Source organism: Saprolegnia diclina, assembly GCF_000281045.1.
Source record: "Saprolegnia diclina VS20 unplaced genomic scaffold supercont1.22, whole genome shotgun sequence".
Lineage (NCBI taxonomy): Eukaryota > Oomycota > Saprolegniomycetes > Saprolegniales > Saprolegniaceae > Saprolegnia > Saprolegnia diclina.
The window spans coordinates 289,176-304,894 of NW_008246089.1; the positions used below are offsets into that span (position 1 = coordinate 289,176).

Genomic DNA, 15,719 nt, shown 5'->3' on the forward strand with positions numbered 1-15,719 from the left:
CTCTACGATGGCGACTACCTCCCGTACCTCTCGACGGCGTTTGTCGCTCGGGACATGGACCTTATCCGCGCTGCGCTCGGCCAAGACCTCATGCACTACTACGGTGTCTCATATGGCTCGTACGTGCTCTTGATATCGCGACATTTGTGCTCATGTTTTGTACGTCTAGGTTTCTCGGCATCACGTACGCCAACATGTTTCCAAGCCGCGTCGGTCGCTTCGTCATTGACGCTGTGCTCGACCCGGAGCTGTACACGGGTCCCGCGCCCGGTCTCATGGCCGGCTCCTTTCGCGACACGGACAAGATCTTTGCGGGGTTTGCGGCCGACTGCGAGGCCGCTGGTCCGCGTCTCTGTGCGCTCGCCGACAGCAACTCACCGCGGCCGTACCTCCTGTCGCGCTTGCAAGCCTTCTTGGCCAACGTGACGGCATCACCGCTTTTGGTGCCCGGCGGCGACGACGTGGTGCGGCTCACCGACACGGCTGTGCGCAATCTCATTGTGCCACACCTCTACTCGGCCATGCGCTGGCCGCAGCTCGCGCTCGAGTTCAAAGCGTTGATGGACGGCACGTACGCGGCCCCTCCGAAAAATGCCTCGTGCGACGACTTGGATGCGGATGTCGGCGTGGGCATGGCGTACCAAGCCTACATTGGCAACGACGGCGATTTCGACGCCAACGCCAACGCCAACTGGACGAGTGCGCTGCGAGCTGTGCAGAACGCGACGCGGGTGCTCTTTGACCCCGAGATGAACAACATCATGGCCGTCAAATTTTGGAAGACGCGGGCGGTCGAACGCTACGATGGTCCGTGGGGCCGAGCGTACGCCAACAAGGTCGTCATCCTCAACAACGAGCTCGACCCGGTGTGCCCGCTCCACTCGGCCCAGCACGTCCGCGACCTCATGGGTCCTACACACTCGGTGCTCGTCACGCGCGACGGGTACGGCCATGGCGCGGCCGTGAGCCAGCCCAGCGCCTGTTTGCACAACCTTCTCATCGACCTCTACTCGCACGGCGCGTACCCTACGAATGACACGCGTTGCGGTGTGGACCACGGGCCGTTCGATGCACCGACGCTGCCAACGACGATGCTTGATGCCATGATGCGCCTTGCGACCATGCGGATCAAAAAGTAATTGTGTCTAGTGTCATACATGTCATCCCCGCTTCGTTTGAGTCGTTATGGGAGTGGTGAGGGTGAATAGGGTTTTTGCCCGAGATGGGGCAAGGGTAACGTTCTGGTGCCAAGAGATCGTCGGCTTTCAATGGACGTAATGGACACCATTCGGCGTGAGCATTTACAAGAGTGGCCGACCATCAAGGCCAAACGCAAGCGACGACTGACGAGCGACGAGAGCATTCTGCGTCTTTGTACGAGATGTCGGTCGTTGGGGAAGCAGCTTTTCGATCCCGGTATCCTGCGGCCGTCTGTGCAAAATCTGTGTTTTGAGAGTCGCAGCGTGTTCTTTAACCAAAGAATTATTGAGCGTCGACGAGTACCCGACTCCAATAACAACGATCAACAAACGAGCTTCGCTTGTGCAAGCAGGTTTGTACCGCTAGAAACCAATTTAGTGGAAAACACCGTTTCAACCGGTTTCACCGCAAAGCCAGGCGACAGAATGGCAACCAGAGTCTGCCCGAGCGACGCAAGTGGGCTGCTCCCACGAGCGTGGGATATCCCTGACGCCACCGCGCCGGTCCGCGCAGCATTCCTCAAGGACCTTGGTGGCATTGGCTATGTCCTCGCTGCCGTCGGTCTCGGCTGCTACGCGCTCGCGGCCATGTCTCCGTACCTTGCCAACGACTTCTTTTTTGCCCACTATGCCGAAGCGTCGACGGCGCTAACCAACACGATCAACCTGCAGCTTTTGCTCACCCGTGCGTCGTCGCTCAACCTTTTGGCGGCGTCGTCCCGTCTCTCGACGCACGACGTTGTCGGCGTCAGCTACGCCTACCCCCGTCTCCTCATGTACCAAGAGCTGACGACCCTCGAGAGTGCGGTCACTGGGCTACGCAACCTCGACACGGTTAATGTTGTCTACATGCTTGCGCAATACTGCTGGGTCGACTGGGAAAGGCGCTGGGCCATGGCATCCACGCACGCTCGACAAGTCCGGTGCCAGCATCGGTACGCATCGAACGGCGCCGTCTATCTCGAGTCGGTGCTGCGCAACATTGATTTCCAAGCGTGGAATGCGTCCACCCAAGGCTTGTTTACGCAGCGAATTGGGCACGGTGTCGCCGCGCTCGACGACGGCCCCGCGTTTCTCACCTATCTGACGTCGCACCAGCTTCTTGACGTGCATGACGAAGTTCGCGTCTGGTCGAACGCGGGCCTCTCGTATTTTGCGCTGCAGTATGCCAACCAGTTCCAGATTGGGCTGCAAGAAGACATTCAGATTCAGAATGCACTGGGCTATAGTTGGCCGCAGCGCCTCAAGACCATTGCGAGCCTCCATCGTGGCACCCTCTGGACGTGTGACTACCTCTTTCCGTCGCTCCAGACCAACTTGAACGTCCCCGGCGGCAACCAAAGCCTCGTTCAGAACGCCAGCACCTTCTTTGGCCTCGCCAACGCCAACTTAATGGAGAACAGCGCCGTCGCGTACCCGCTCCCACCGTCCTTTCAAGCCGTGCACAACCAAATCGGTCCCATGGCCGCTATTGATCTACTCTGGGTACCGATCCCACCCGAACTTTACGCCACAATGCAGGTCTTTCGGTCTCTGGTACTGCCCTCGTTACGGCCCAACACGGCGTTTGCGTCGGCACTGGATGCCATCGGCACGACAGAGCTTCACCCGACACCGCTGCAATGGCAAGACCCGAATCTCCTCTTCTACGGCGGCAACCCCACGTGTGGCTTTGGCGTCGGCCTTCCGTTCGTGCAAGAGTCGTTCAGCTTTGACGACTCGTGTGGAACGCAAAAGGCGCTCACGTACTCGCTGTCGCCGATCGCAGGTCTCTTTGCCTGGACGATGCTTGGTGACGTCAACGCCACCGCTTCCATCTGTGCGCTTCTGCCGATCGCCGAGGTGCATGGCTGTGCGCAAGCACTGCGCACTGTCGAGGCTGCCGCATCACTTGTGCCGTCGCTCTCGGAGCTTGGATTCCCGACGTCGTCGCTTCCGCCACTGCAGCTCATGCAGTTTGTCGGTCGCAATACGTCGCCCGTAATTGAGACACAGCGCCTCCTCGAGGCTTCGTTTGCGTTGTTTGGCTGGCTGAGCGTTTACGAGTGGGTGATGCAGACGCGCGAGGTCGTCTCGATCGAAGGGGACGATGGACAATACGTACTCATGTCATCGGCGACGCCGCCGATGCCACTGTCGTCCTACGTCATCAGCTCCAGCTTTGGCATCTACTTTTGGTACTGCTCTGTGCTCGTGAGTCTCACGCTGCTCGGTCTGGCGATCTTTGTTATCAGTCTCTGGTTGTATCACCGGCCAAACCACGCGCCTTGGTTCAAATTCCAGCGCATCACGAGCGCTACGTGGCTCAACCGGACGTTGCTGATCGTTCGCGGTCTCTCGGCGATCGTGTGCTTGGCGTCGGCCAGCGTGCAGTCCGTTACGACTGCAACGGGTCAGTGGTTCGAGGCCGCACCTCGATCGCTGTTCGAGTCTTGCGTCTTGGCCGGCGAGGCCACGTGGATCACGTACGTCGTACACGAGGCGCTGCATCCTCTCACGGGCAATTTGACAGCTAAGTACGCACCCTGGAGCTCTGGGGCTGCGTGGTTCATGCTGGCGCTTCTCGACTTTGCAGCGCCCGTCGAGGTGGCTACGGCGCTCCATCGTGACTGCTTTTCAATCAACATGGACCAAATGCTCTACTGTGTCAGTGGCAGCATCCACATTGGGTACGTCCAGCGCACGCTGGTGCAGATTGCGGTGCTTCTTGGCTCTATCGTCGTCACGTACAGCGTCGCTTTTGCCTACGCGTCGTATAGGAATGTCGTCGTCGCCGACGCGCACAGTCCGTCGTTAGTGCTTTCGTCGGCCGCGACGGCCTTTCTGGACCACAATCAGACGCTGTACGGTCGCATTGCGTCGCTCAACATTGTGTCGGCGGCCATGTGCGGCATCTTGTCGATTCCTCGATGTGGTCTCTTTGACACCAAGCTCTGGCTGCCGTTGCCCGAAGACAGTTTTGTCATGGAGCGGCACCAAATACGCCTGGCGCACGTCGGCACGTCGCGCGTCCTGCCTGCTTGTAGCCCGACCAACTCGGATGCCGAGCATTTTGAGCCAAGCCGGCAGCGTGTGGCGAGGCTGGCGCTGCTAGGTGGCGTTGCGTATACGATCTTCAGCCTCACCTCCAACGTCGCCTTCCTCGCGGTGGCCCAAACCTTCTTGGCCAATGACTTCGGCTGGGCGGGCTTCAACAGCACCGGCATGCACGCCTTCTTGGCCAATGCCATCAACCAGCAGCTTCTCATCTCGACCAATATGACACTCGACTTGAGCAGCCCCGCGCTGACCGACATTTCGCAGCTCTACAATGACTCGATGGCGTCGATTGCCTGGAGCGCTCACGCTCCCCGGCGTCAGCTCCTGGACACCAGCGTACCTCTCACTCGTTTTGCGCAAGGCCTTCGAGACATGAACCCGTGCATGCTGCCGTGGATGTTCACGCAGTACTGCTGGCTCGACTTGGATCGACATTGGGCCATGGCCAGCACCACCAAGCGTCAAGCGCGATGTGTTGCCTCTCAGATGGACAATGGCGCAGTCTACTTGGAGATTCCGCTTCGCAACGTTCGTGACTGGGCCGCGTGGGACCACTGCTGGGGTGTCTCGTTTGAGATTGGTTTTGTGTTACACCTGCAGACCTCGCAGCATGGACAACAGTGGCTCTCGAATCTCAAACTCAACGTCAATTCTGTTGATGACGAAGTGGCTCTCTGGCGTCGATACAACATTACGCGGTTTCAGTTGCAGTGGCAAAACTACAAGACGATTGGCATGGTCGATACCTTCTCGATCACGTCGGCACTGGGCTACACGTCATCACTGACGCTGAGTCGGTCGGAAGCCAGCTTTCATCTTCTGCAGCAGACATCCCACCGCATGTACTGGGCGTTTGCGAGCGATCTATGGGCCATTGCTACCAACACGTCGTTGATTGGAGGATACAGTCTCCTCGCATCGAGTTCTAACTTTGCGTTTACGAATACCTCTAGCCAAGACGTTTTGTTCCGAAACCTAACCCTTACCCAGCCCTTGACACCCGGTTTGACCGTGCTGCAGTCGACCATTGGGCCATTTGGGTCGGTTGATATGCACTATATTTCGTGTCCACCGGCTGCGCTTGAGCTCTACAGCAGCTTTTCCCAAGCGCTCAACACCCTCCTTGTCACCAACACGACCGCGCAGACGCAATATTTTGCGCTCCCCGCCAAGCCTCGCGTCTGTTCGGTGCCGCCGTTCTTGAACAACGATCTCTCGCTCATGGCGAACGGGGGTAACCTCATGTGCGGCAACGACGTCCCGCAAGAGCCCGCGTTTTACGGCCGCCTGAGCAACTTTGGCGCGTCCAGTGCGTGCCACGCCCTCTTCTTGGATACGATGGTGCCCTCCCGCGCCGAGCTCTTCTTTGCGTTTCTGGGTCTACGCGCTGGGACTGGAACTGTACCAGATGCCAGTGCGCTCTGCGCCATTGATCCGTGCTCGGGGCTCTCGCCCTTGTGTCCCCTCGGCTTTGATCAGACCTTGCTCTTTCTCGCCGACTACGCAGTGGCGTTCAGTGCATTGGACGCCGTCGCCACAAAAGCGCACCACGTACTCTACGCTCTCAACATCCAAGTGATTCAGTACTACACGGCAACGTTGGACGACGCAGATACGTTGCTGTACCAAATCAACTTGCTCGACCCGACCGAGCCTCTCTGGGCGTTCTATGGCTGGTGCCACGTTTTCGAGTGGCTCGACGGTCGCCGTGAAGTCGTCTCGTTTCAAGGTGACGCGGGCGCGGTTGCATCGATCTCGTCCAGTGCAAATTTGATCCGGGGAAGCCCTGACCCGAGCGAGATTCCCGTCAGCTTTGCCACGCTTCTTCTCGGCTGCACGTTCTACATGACGGGGCTGCTCATCTCCATCGCGGGGCTCGTCACGCTCTACAGCGTTGGCCAAAAAGGCCACGTCGAAGGCAACAACTTGTATGAGATCAACCGCATCGTAGGGCACGTCTGGGCAGGCCGCACGTTCCTCCTCCTGCGCAGCATCACGGCGATATGGATGCTCAATACATCGCCGCTGCTGCTCCAGCACGTGGGCTCAGTCACGCACATGCGGTCACCCCCGCTTCCGTGGTACCAGACGATCCTCGCGGCGGGGGAGAGCACGTGGCTCGTCTACGCCCTCAATGACCTTGGCAGCTGCGTCACGCGGCAGTTCACCACGACGTATGCCTACAAGAGCTCGCTTTTGACGTACGCGGTGGTGTCGATCTGGACACTTGTGGCGCCCGTCTCGTACACGGCCGCCTTGGATCGGAGTTGCACCTATGTTGACATGGACGCGGGGTTGGTTTGCACCAGCGCCGTCATTCGCATAGGCTCTTTGCGGGGCGTGCTCAGTGTCGTGCTCATTGCGTGCGCTTGCGTGACGCTCTGCTATCGACTCGAGCGCATGCTACATCCGCATCTCGCACCGCCAAACGTGCACTCACTCTTCCTCAACTCGCAGAGCCTGTACATGCTCGACTTGTCGCACTGGCAGCACCACGGCGACATCTTTTTGGACAAGACGTCTGCTGTCCTCGCCGGCCTACTGAGTGTCGAGTACGATGATGACTTGTATATCCTCGACATCAAGACGTGGCGCGCCATTGTGGTTCCACATGCCACGTTGACCCAACCAATCACGCTGCAACGCTTTGCTCGGGCCATTCCCCTCAGTCGCATCTAGCCCCGAATCACCTAACCCTAATCGAAACGACACATTTTGTACACAAAGCCACGACCGCAGACACCATCAATACGACATAGTTAGTGCGGTGACACACTGAGACGCATTGTGTACAAGTCGTCACTTGCGCGTCGGAAGGTCTTTCATGTCGCGTTGTCGCCGCTTCTTGGCGCGCTCCTTGCGCTGTTCCTTGGACATGACGGGTCGACCGTCGGCGGCAATTACATTGCGCTTGGCCTGCAGCCGTTCCTTTCGCTACGCGATACATAGTCATATGGCCCCTGCATTTTGGATTGAGCGTACGGCGCGCGCTTCCATGGCTTCTTCGAGCTTCTTCTTCTGGGCTTCGATCTCTCGCCGCTTGGCTTCTTCGATGAGCGCTGCCTCGGTGACCGCGTCCTCATCGACCATGTACTTGCTGCGCCGGCACGGACAAAAGTAATACCGAAAGCAGCCCATTTTCCTCCTAGACACAGCGTTATAGGGCGGATAGAGCGTCGCATTGGGTCGACGTACCGCGCTAAAGCGTGCTGAGCGCGGCGCTTGGCCGCGATGGCTTCTTTGCTCTCGCCCTCGGGCTTGTCTTTCTCGTCTTTGATCGCTTGGAGAAGGGCCGCGCGCTTGGTCCACCACGATTCGCCCATGGAGTAGACTTTTAGGTTCTCTTGGAGGCGGTACACGGGGTATAAGAGTGTCGGGAATTGCTGGTTGAGACTCTCGAACTCTCGAAAATCAATCTAGAACCGTCATAGCATGGGTGAACAAGAGAGGTTGGCGCCGTACCTTGCCGTCGCCGCTAAATTGGAATTTCTCGAGCGCTTCCTTCATATTACTCGTGCCGCCATCGGCGTGCAGCACCTCGAGGAGCGCTGCGAGCTCCGCCTACGCGCACGAGTTGGAGGGTTTGGTGGTGGAGCGCAACATACGTCTTCGATCGTTCCGCTCTTGTCCAGATCAAAGACAAAGAAGCAGACTAGACAAGGCCACGTCAGTGCCGCCTCTCGCACGTTGCAAATACATTTGAGGATTTCTTGCGTGTTGAGAAGGCAGAACGCGCCAAGCGCCTCGACATACTCGCTAAAGTCGAGCTCGCCACTGCCGTCGATATCTACAGTGGTTGAGAGGCAATGCCCTGCGCTGAGAAGTGCACCGATGAGGGCAAAGACGGCATCGCCCACCGCCGTGCGCTCTTCGCGGACGCTGCGAAAGAACTCGTCGCGGTCGATGGTTCCGCTGCCACTAGTTGTCGTCGAAGGATACGTGAGTGCCTATGCTGTAGACAGTCTTGGGGTACTAGGAAGCACAGGATTGATGCCATGTTAAATAAAACCGGATTCAGCCGACCTCGTTGTCGGAGCGGCAAAAATGCTTGTACATCTTGCGCAAGTCGGCTTCCGTCACTAGCATAATGACGTCAAGAGTGCGCGACTCGAGATACCGACGTACATTGGAGCTTCTCGATCGTCTTGAGCATCCTATAGTTGTTACTTACGACCACGGGCTGGCCGCGTCATGGTACCGCTCATCGGGTGCCGGCACCTCCGTCCGCCAAAAGCCCATCGCGCCCAAGTGGTTTCACCAACGGTTGCCAAATTGAGTTGCTACATAGGACGACAACATCATCATGAAACAAGTACGATTGCACAGTACTCGCCGTCAATCAGGTGACTGAAAACCCGCTTGATAGACACGCAAAAGCTCACGCACGCCAACTGCAATGTGCAATGTCGATGTGTCACCGTTTGCAGTACCACGCGGTCTTGGCTGTCACGGCCATTATATACACGATATACAAGCAGAGACTCGTGGATATAATCATGTGTCTTCTCTGTTCGCACAGCCTGGTCGTGACGCCGAGCCGGTGCGCTACGGACGAGGCGCGTCGGCGAGCTGCGTGACCTGTGAGTAACCTTGTCCAAAGAGGTTTAACCCACGTTAAACGTACGTCGCGGTGGCGTTTGACTTGATTTCACAAATTTGCGGGTCGACATCAGACATGGCCCATGGCGTCGTCCGACTCCTGTGGATAGCGTGGCTGCTCGTACTCGCCGCCGTGACCGTGCATGGCCTCGACACCACGGGCGGCGTTGTCTACTGCTGGGCGGACGCGGCGCCGTCCACGATGTACCAAGGCGCCAACTGCGGCTTTGAGACGCTCCTCCTCGTGCCCAACGGCGAGCCGCGCCAGCCGCTGCAGGGCATTGCGTTCACCGCTAAGTACGTTGGCCCGTCGGCGCTGGGTTTCGACCTCGCCCAGATCCAGTTCAGCCGGCGCAACCAAAGCGAACCGCCAGCGCAGGTCGCCGACAGCTACGTCGGACTCTTCCTCAGCAACGAGACGACGTCCCAGGGCGACGCGGTGCCGTCCGCCTTGCCGTACCTCGCGGTCTCGTCGTCCGTGCGCAAGAACCTCACGGCCGTCGGTGCCACGAGCTTGGCGCCGCCCGAGCCCCTGCTGCTGCCCGACCGCGCCGGCGGCTTGATCGTCCTCGCGCGCTTCTCGGTCGCCAACCTCCAAGGCTCCACCTTCCACTTTGCAACCTTTCGATCCATTGACGTCCAGTACCCGATACCGAGCCGCTTTCCCGTGTACGCCCCTCGCCCACTTTGTATATGCCTTCTAACGACTGTGCTAGAACCTACGATGCGACGACCACGTACTGCTGGACGACCGACCAAGTGGCCTACGATCGGCTCGTCACTCGCGGCGACACGACAGGGTTTTCCGCCGACTGCCCCATAGCACTCAACGTTACGTCGCCATTGGCCGCGCAGAGCCTGTCGCCGATCCCGATCACGTGGTCGCTCCGGGTCCGCTCCGACTACGCGGGTGCGATGCGCATTTCGCCGAGCACTGTTTTGCACACGGCGGTGCATTTGTGCAGCAACGTCGACGACGGCTACTGCCACATTTTCAACCAAAAGCCGTACGCGGCGTCGTCCCAGGACCTCGCTGGCAACGTGAGCGAGTCCAGCCAGTCGGCGTCGTTTGCGACGACGCTCCTGAGCCTGCCCACGGGGCTCTACCTCGGGTTTGCACATGTCGTCATGCGCGGTCTCGACGGACGCAACGTGCACATGGCCACGTATTTTCAGCTCAAAGTCGACTTGACAACGTCGTCGGCCGACGACTCGTCCTTCGCGCCCAACACGACGTACTGCTGGAAGCTCTTTGCGCCGACCGCGATCCCTTACGTCTCGGCCGCCTCGATGCTCGGAACACACTCGACCGGGTCGTCGTGCCCTGCGGCGATTACACTCCGCGGTCTCGACGCCACGCCGGCGCTCAACGCCTCGACGCTCGTCGCGTGGCAAGTGGCGCCCGACAACAGCGCGGTGAGCCACCTCGTGGAGCTCCCGGCCAACTGGAGTGTCGCTTCATCGCGCGTCGTGACGTGCTCGGCGCCGTGCTCGCCGTTTACGGGGTCATCGCTCGCGAGCTCGCCCTTCACGCCTAGCAACGGGACGACCGCCGCCTCCCTGCGCTGGACCGTCCCGGGCTCGTACGTAGTGTACGCGTGGGCGACGCTCAACACGCTTCAGGGCACGCGCCTCGACATTGCGACGTTCCAGACGATTACAATTGCAGCGCCGACAAGCAACAATGCAGGCTCCTCGGCGCTCTCGACGACTACGATTGTGCTCATCGCCTCCACGTGCGTCGTCGCAGTAGCGCTCTTTGCGCTCCTTGGCGTGAGCTACTACAAGCAGCGTCAGCACAAGCGCATGCTCTGGACGCAGTGGCAGCTCTCGCGCGCCGGCCTCTACTCGTACGGCGGCAGTCCGTGCCCGATTGCGAGCCAGCACTCAGACATCCCGATCATGCAAGGCGCGGTCATGGACACGTCCCGCATTGCCGTCCACGACTCGTTCTCGGAAGCCCATGACGACGACGAGAGCAACCAGATGCGGCACAACGTCGACTTGCAGTACCTGCAACAGAACCGCATCGAGTACCCGATCCACCGCGGCCGCATCGCGTCGAACGCCACGTCGTACTATGGCATGGACCCCACGCGCCCGACGCGCACCAAGTCGAGCGCCTCGGCGCGAAGGGACCGCAACTCGTCCATCTTGTACGACCCGACGCGACAAGCCCGAGCGTCGTCCCACCCGGTCCTGGACTACGACCCGACGCGGGACCGGAACGCCAGCATCACGAGCAATCACCACCAGATGCTGATGCCACGGCCCTTGTACAATGGTCATGAGGCAGCGCCCGAGTCGCCGCGGCCATCGTCGGTCGCGTCGACAGGCTCGATCATGGCCACATATGGCCACTCCATGTACGCGATGCAGAGCAGTCATCCGTCCTAATACTACTTACGTGTTGTCGTTTATCGCGTCTCGGGTGCGGCAGGTACTCGACGGGTCGGGTCGCCGAGCACCGACACGAGGTCGTGCTCGAGGTGCTTCTCGCGCGCCCGGAGGTGCGCGACTTCATGCGCGTACAATTCGTTCATACGCTGGAGCGCCAAGCACTCGTGAAACATCTGCGTCATGTGTTGGTTCATGCGCTCGATCTTGCGCTCGCGGCTCGCGACAAGGGTTGCCAGGCGCCGGTCCGACGCGGGTGACGACCCTTGCTCGGAGGTCGCTGCCGTCTGCACTTGGCTCTGCAGGTCAAGAACGAGCTGGGTGGCGACCGTAAAGGCCTCGGGCATGGCACGCGTGGCGTCGTACTCGCGGCCAAGAGAGCGAAAGAGCACCGTCAGAAAACCAGTGACATCCTTCTCGATCTGGAGCCCGCGCTCGGTGGCGACGCGCAGCTCGGCGCTGAGCGAGTCGCGTTCGTTTTCGTGGGCTGTCGCTGAGCACTGGAGCTTCTCGTTGGCCGAGCGGAGGATCGCTGCCACACGCCGCGTCGCATGGTCGAGCGCCTTTGAAATGTGCAGCTGCTGGGGGTTGGTGGCCGCGACGCCGAGGAGGTTCAGCAGATCAATGACCCGCGAGGCGCAGCGCCCGTGTTCCTCTTGGAGGTCCCGCACTTGCGACGTGAGCTTCTTGTTATCTCGCCGACTCGCCTACAGTAACAAGTCAGCGAAAGCATGTGCCGATGTCACGCACCTCGCCAGCGTCGTCGCGCGCTGCGAGCTCTGCCTCCAGAATCTCCACCTTGTTGGCGCTCTGTCGCAGCTCGGTCATCTGGGCACGAAGCGCTTGTTCGGCAGTTGTGAGTTGCCGCTTGAGATGCACTTCAGCCGCGTGTGCTTTGTTGAGCTCCTGTCGGATGGCTGCGAGGTCGTCCTTGGCCTGCGTCGTCGCGTCACGCAAGCCTTTTGCTTCTGCGGTCGACGTAGCCTTGTGCTGCTCGAGGCTCCATACGTGATGCCGAAGATCAGAGAGGACGGCGACGAGCTCGATCGGGTCTTGGGACGCGCGCCGCGGACAGTCGACTGCCACGTGTTCTGCTATGTCGAGAATCATGCTTCGCAGTGTGTGTTGCACGGCGCGAAGCTCGACGAGTTCGGGGCTCTCGGGCGGAACCTTGGTCGCTTGGTTGCGCAACTGAGCTACGTTCGCCTTCTCCCGCGTCAACGCCTCCGTCAAGCTCTCGTTCTGGCGCTGGAGATCCTGCGTCCGGTGCGTTATGACTTGCTCAAACTGCTCGTTCATGCGCTTCATTTCGTCGCTCATTTGGACGGACCAGCGTTCGTTGTCGCCAATGCTGCGCACCAAGTCGTCGCGCTCGACCGCGATTGCGTCGACCTTGGCCGTCAACGCGTGGACCTCGTCTTGCAGCCGCGTCTCGCGGTGCTTAATCAATTCCAGCGCATGCACAGCGGCAAGCTCAGCTTGGGATGGCGCCGCACGGATGGATGCGAGGTTGCGCTCCATGTGTGCGAGCTCGGCCGTGCGCTGACCAAGATCCGCTTCGAGCTCTTCGATCACTGTTCGAAGTCGCGCGTTTTCCTGGACCAAGTGCACATGGTCGTCGGACGACGGCAGGCGCTCAGCAAGCTGCGTCTCCAGCGTCTGGATATGCGCCAGCTTTGCCTCGAGCTCGGCCAGCGCGTCCTGGTTGAGATCGCGAAGGGCGGAGATCTTGGCGTCGTTCTCGGCAAGAGCAGTCTCGAGCATCGCGACTTGATCGGCATGGGCGTCGTTCTGGTGCTTCTCTGTCAGTGTCGCGTCGGGCGCGGCCGTCTCCTGCATCTGTGCGAGCTTGAGATCGTCGACGGTTGACGAGAGCACGCGCACGTCGTGCATAAGCTCGGTGTTCTGGTCAAGAAGGAACGTGTTTTCCTTGCGCATGGCGTCACTGGACGACTGGAGCTCTTCTGTCTCGTCGCGGGCTTCGCACAGCAGTTGCTGGAGCGTCTGGTTTTGCTTCTCCACGTCCACAAGACGTTGGCTTCGCGCCAGCGCGTCCCGAAGCTCCACTTGCAGCCGATCTGCTTGATCACTGAGCGCAAGGTTGCGCTCTGCGAGACCGAGGTTGGTGATGCGAGCTTCATCGAGCTGCTTTTCGAGGCTCTTTAAAGGCTCGTGTGCCGACGATCGAGAGGCGAGTGGTGCTTTCAGACCGGCGACGTGGCTCTCCAGGGCGTAATTACGCGCGACGAGCGATGCATTCTCGTCCGTAAGCGCGCCGAGCTCGTGTTTGAGGTCGTCCAGAGTGCGAATGTGTTGCGCATCGAGGATCTCGCCGTCGGCGCGCAGACGCGCGATCTCGGCCCGGAGCTTGACAAGCTCGTTCGCCAACTCTTGGTTGACGTCTTGGAGCGCCATGGCTTGGTTCTCGAGCTGCTCGCGCATGACGTCGTGTCGGGCCGTCTTGACATTGAAATCGCGTGCAAGATCGAGGAGTTGGTTCTGCGCGGTTTCAAGTTGCTGCGACAGGAACGCCACGAGGCCGCTGTCGTTCGTAAACGAGTCAACGCTCACGCGAGACTGCCGTCGCGAACTCGCATCTTTGGTCTCGGAGAACGTCATCTTTTGCCGCAGGTCTTCAATGACCTAGATGAACGAACGTGACATGCAAGCAGCAGCAAGAAGAACACCTTACGTCAATGAGCTCCTGAACGTCGCCCTCGTGGTTTGTTTCTTGCGTCAAGCTCAGCTCGAGTTCAGCGTCCTAGAGAATGTCGCAGGATGGTCTGTACTGTCCGACCGACATGCTATTGGCCCCGTACCTTCCATCGCTTCATGATGCGCGTCTGCGTCTGGTACGACTCGTGGACAGCGCAGAGCTGCTCAAAGACGATCGGTAGCAGCGGATGCTCGTCTTGCCGCGCTTCCTATGACCACATCGTGAGCACGTGCGATACGAAGCGTGTTCCTACGAGGTTGGCGAGGAAGTTGGACTTCTCCGGGTTCAAGAGCGAGAACGACATGTTGAGCTCGTTCATCGTCATGCGCCGGTCGAGGTGCGCGTCGAAGCGGCCGTCCTGCAGCCGAGGATAGCGCTCGTCCACCTGGCCTCGCCATGAGCCCTGACGATGAGCGACGTCGTCGCGCGTGCGGTCGTACCTGCGGTGGCTGCCGATGCTTCCGTAGGTCGTCCTCCATCGAGGAAGCGTGCATGTCCATCGCCATGTCTTCTTCCTTCCGTGGACGTCCTCTGTACACGCGCGCTTGGCCTGCCCGCGTCCGCGCCGAGGTCTGTCGGTCCGTCGCTGGCGAATTGGATTTTCAAAACGCCATGCGATTCAATTGGCCCGTTCTCGCACCTCGCGTCTGATTGGTCAAAAAGGTGTCCATTTCAAGCATCACCCTTCCCGCGCTTTCGAGTCGACGCCGAACCAAGGTCCTCATGAGGGCATGAAGGTGTCGATGCAAGCTCGATGACAACTTGTCCTACCTTTTCATCGACAACGTACCTTTGTAGAGCTAGGCTCAAGAGCTGGGGTAGTGCAGTGAAGGACGCGCTTCATGGCACAGAAGCATGCAACACCCTCACGGTAGAAACCTTGGCACCCCATTCCAAGCGAATCAAGAGGCATTACGTTGTCTTATTGGGGGGCAGACTTTAGGGTTAGCTCAAAGACCGTGCTGAGCTCGTCTCCTTCGAGCGGCCACGTACGGCCGAGGGCCCCGACGGCGTTGGTCACGGACGGCATGGACGTCAGACACACGGACGGATGCTTCTTGACGACGAAGCCGACTTCGCGCGCCATAAAGACAAAGTGAGATGCAATGCAACGCGCAGGATTGCACTCGCCCATGCACGTGTCACGACACACGTCCATCGAGAAGAGCGCAATCGTCGACGCATGGGCGACCCACGTCACGGTTTCCAAGAGCGGGCGATGCAACCCGCGTCCGAGCTGCGTGATTTCGCTGCCCAAGACAATGTCATAGGCGAGGCCTTCGTCGCAAACCTTTTCGTCGCCCCACACGAGCTCGCGGGCGTCGATGACTTGGTTGCCGAGCCACGCGCTGTTCAAGTCAATGTTGGTCTGCAGCAAATCGGGGTATTCGTCCGAGAGCGTCACAGATTGCGCCTTTAGCGCAGCTGCAACGAGACCGCAGAGGCCACAGCCCGCGCCGAGCTCGAGGACGCGCGCAGATGCGAGCTTGAGGCTTGCGGCATGAACTTCCAAGTGCTGGCAGAGAAGATGGGCGCCTGGCCACACTTCGCCGCCGAGCCCATCGACCTGACGCGTATCTTGGATGACAGCGACCGTGATGTCATCGCCCGAGATCGCAGCGGACGTCACATACGAGCACTGGTGGCCTTGCTTCCGCGGCTGGGCCATGCTGGCAATTCCGATTTGGTTGAGGACATCACCCAATCAATCCGGCCATCGACATGCTAAACACACGCAACTCTACCCAGCACAAACCCGCCGACCATGG

General features: G+C 59.7%; 6 protein-coding genes across 6 annotated transcripts; 3 read left to right on the forward strand and 3 right to left on the reverse strand.

Annotated features, from left to right (window-relative positions):
• Positions 1 to 54: 54 nt before the first annotated feature.
• SDRG_07622 (hypothetical protein) lies at positions 55 to 1,158 on the forward strand (the record flags this gene model as incomplete). Its single annotated transcript, XM_008613467.1, has 2 exons — positions 55 to 119; positions 170 to 1,158. 2 exons carry the CDS (start codon positions 55 to 57, stop codon positions 1,137 to 1,139), a joined length of 1,035 nt encoding a protein of 344 aa, XP_008611689.1. The 3' UTR covers positions 1,140 to 1,158.
• Positions 1,159 to 1,600: 442 nt separating this feature from the next.
• SDRG_07623 (hypothetical protein) lies at positions 1,601 to 6,964 on the forward strand. The gene has a single exon (XM_008613468.1). It carries the CDS (start codon positions 1,626 to 1,628, stop codon positions 6,915 to 6,917), a length of 5,292 nt encoding a protein of 1,763 aa, XP_008611690.1. The 5' UTR covers positions 1,601 to 1,625; the 3' UTR covers positions 6,918 to 6,964.
• A 73-nt stretch (positions 6,965 to 7,037) lies between these two features.
• Positions 7,038 to 8,477, reverse strand: SDRG_07624 (hypothetical protein; the record flags this gene model as incomplete). The annotated part of the gene is made up of 10 exons (XM_008613469.1): positions 7,038 to 7,172; positions 7,221 to 7,383; positions 7,434 to 7,654; positions 7,701 to 7,799; positions 7,844 to 7,890; positions 7,936 to 8,025; positions 8,068 to 8,185; positions 8,262 to 8,317; positions 8,364 to 8,392; positions 8,437 to 8,477. 10 exons carry the CDS (start codon positions 8,475 to 8,477, stop codon positions 7,038 to 7,040), a joined length of 999 nt encoding a protein of 332 aa, XP_008611691.1.
• Positions 8,478 to 8,896: 419 nt separating this feature from the next.
• Positions 8,897 to 11,260, forward strand: SDRG_07625 (hypothetical protein). Its single transcript, XM_008613470.1, has 2 exons — positions 8,897 to 9,506; positions 9,554 to 11,260. The coding sequence occupies exons 1-2, from the start codon at positions 8,914 to 8,916 to the stop codon at positions 11,232 to 11,234; spliced, it is 2,274 nt and encodes a 757-aa protein (XP_008611692.1). The 5' UTR covers positions 8,897 to 8,913; the 3' UTR covers positions 11,235 to 11,260.
• SDRG_07626 (hypothetical protein) lies at positions 11,255 to 14,456 on the reverse strand (the record flags this gene model as incomplete). The annotated part of the gene is made up of 6 exons (XM_008613471.1): positions 11,255 to 11,941; positions 11,985 to 13,877; positions 13,927 to 13,995; positions 14,054 to 14,158; positions 14,204 to 14,335; positions 14,391 to 14,456. 6 exons carry the CDS (start codon positions 14,454 to 14,456, stop codon positions 11,255 to 11,257), a joined length of 2,952 nt encoding a protein of 983 aa, XP_008611693.1.
• A 361-nt stretch (positions 14,457 to 14,817) lies between these two features.
• Positions 14,818 to 15,700, reverse strand: SDRG_07627 (hypothetical protein). Its single transcript, XM_008613472.1, has one exon. It carries the CDS (start codon positions 15,617 to 15,619, stop codon positions 14,873 to 14,875), a length of 747 nt encoding a protein of 248 aa, XP_008611694.1. The 5' UTR covers positions 15,620 to 15,700; the 3' UTR covers positions 14,818 to 14,872.
• Positions 15,701 to 15,719: the final 19 nt, after the last annotated feature.

What these genes read in the sequence shown, in the direction of transcription:
- SDRG_07623 (XM_008613468.1), top strand. Translation starts at nt 1,626, where the DNA reads ATGGCAACCAGAGTCTGCCCGAGCGACGCAAGTGGGCTGCTCCCACGA.
- SDRG_07625 (XM_008613470.1), top strand. Translation starts at nt 8,914, where the DNA reads ATGGCCCATGGCGTCGTCCGACTCCTGTGGATAGCGTGGCTGCTCGTA. An exon ending in ATACCGAGCCGCTTTCCCGT is followed by an intron (nt 9,507 to 9,553) that starts GTACGCCCCTCG and finishes CGACTGTGCTAG; the next exon opens with AACCTACGATGCGACGACCA.
- SDRG_07627 (XM_008613472.1), bottom strand. Translation starts at nt 15,619, where the DNA reads ATGGCCCAGCCGCGGAAGCAAGGCCACCAGTGCTCGTATGTGACGTCC.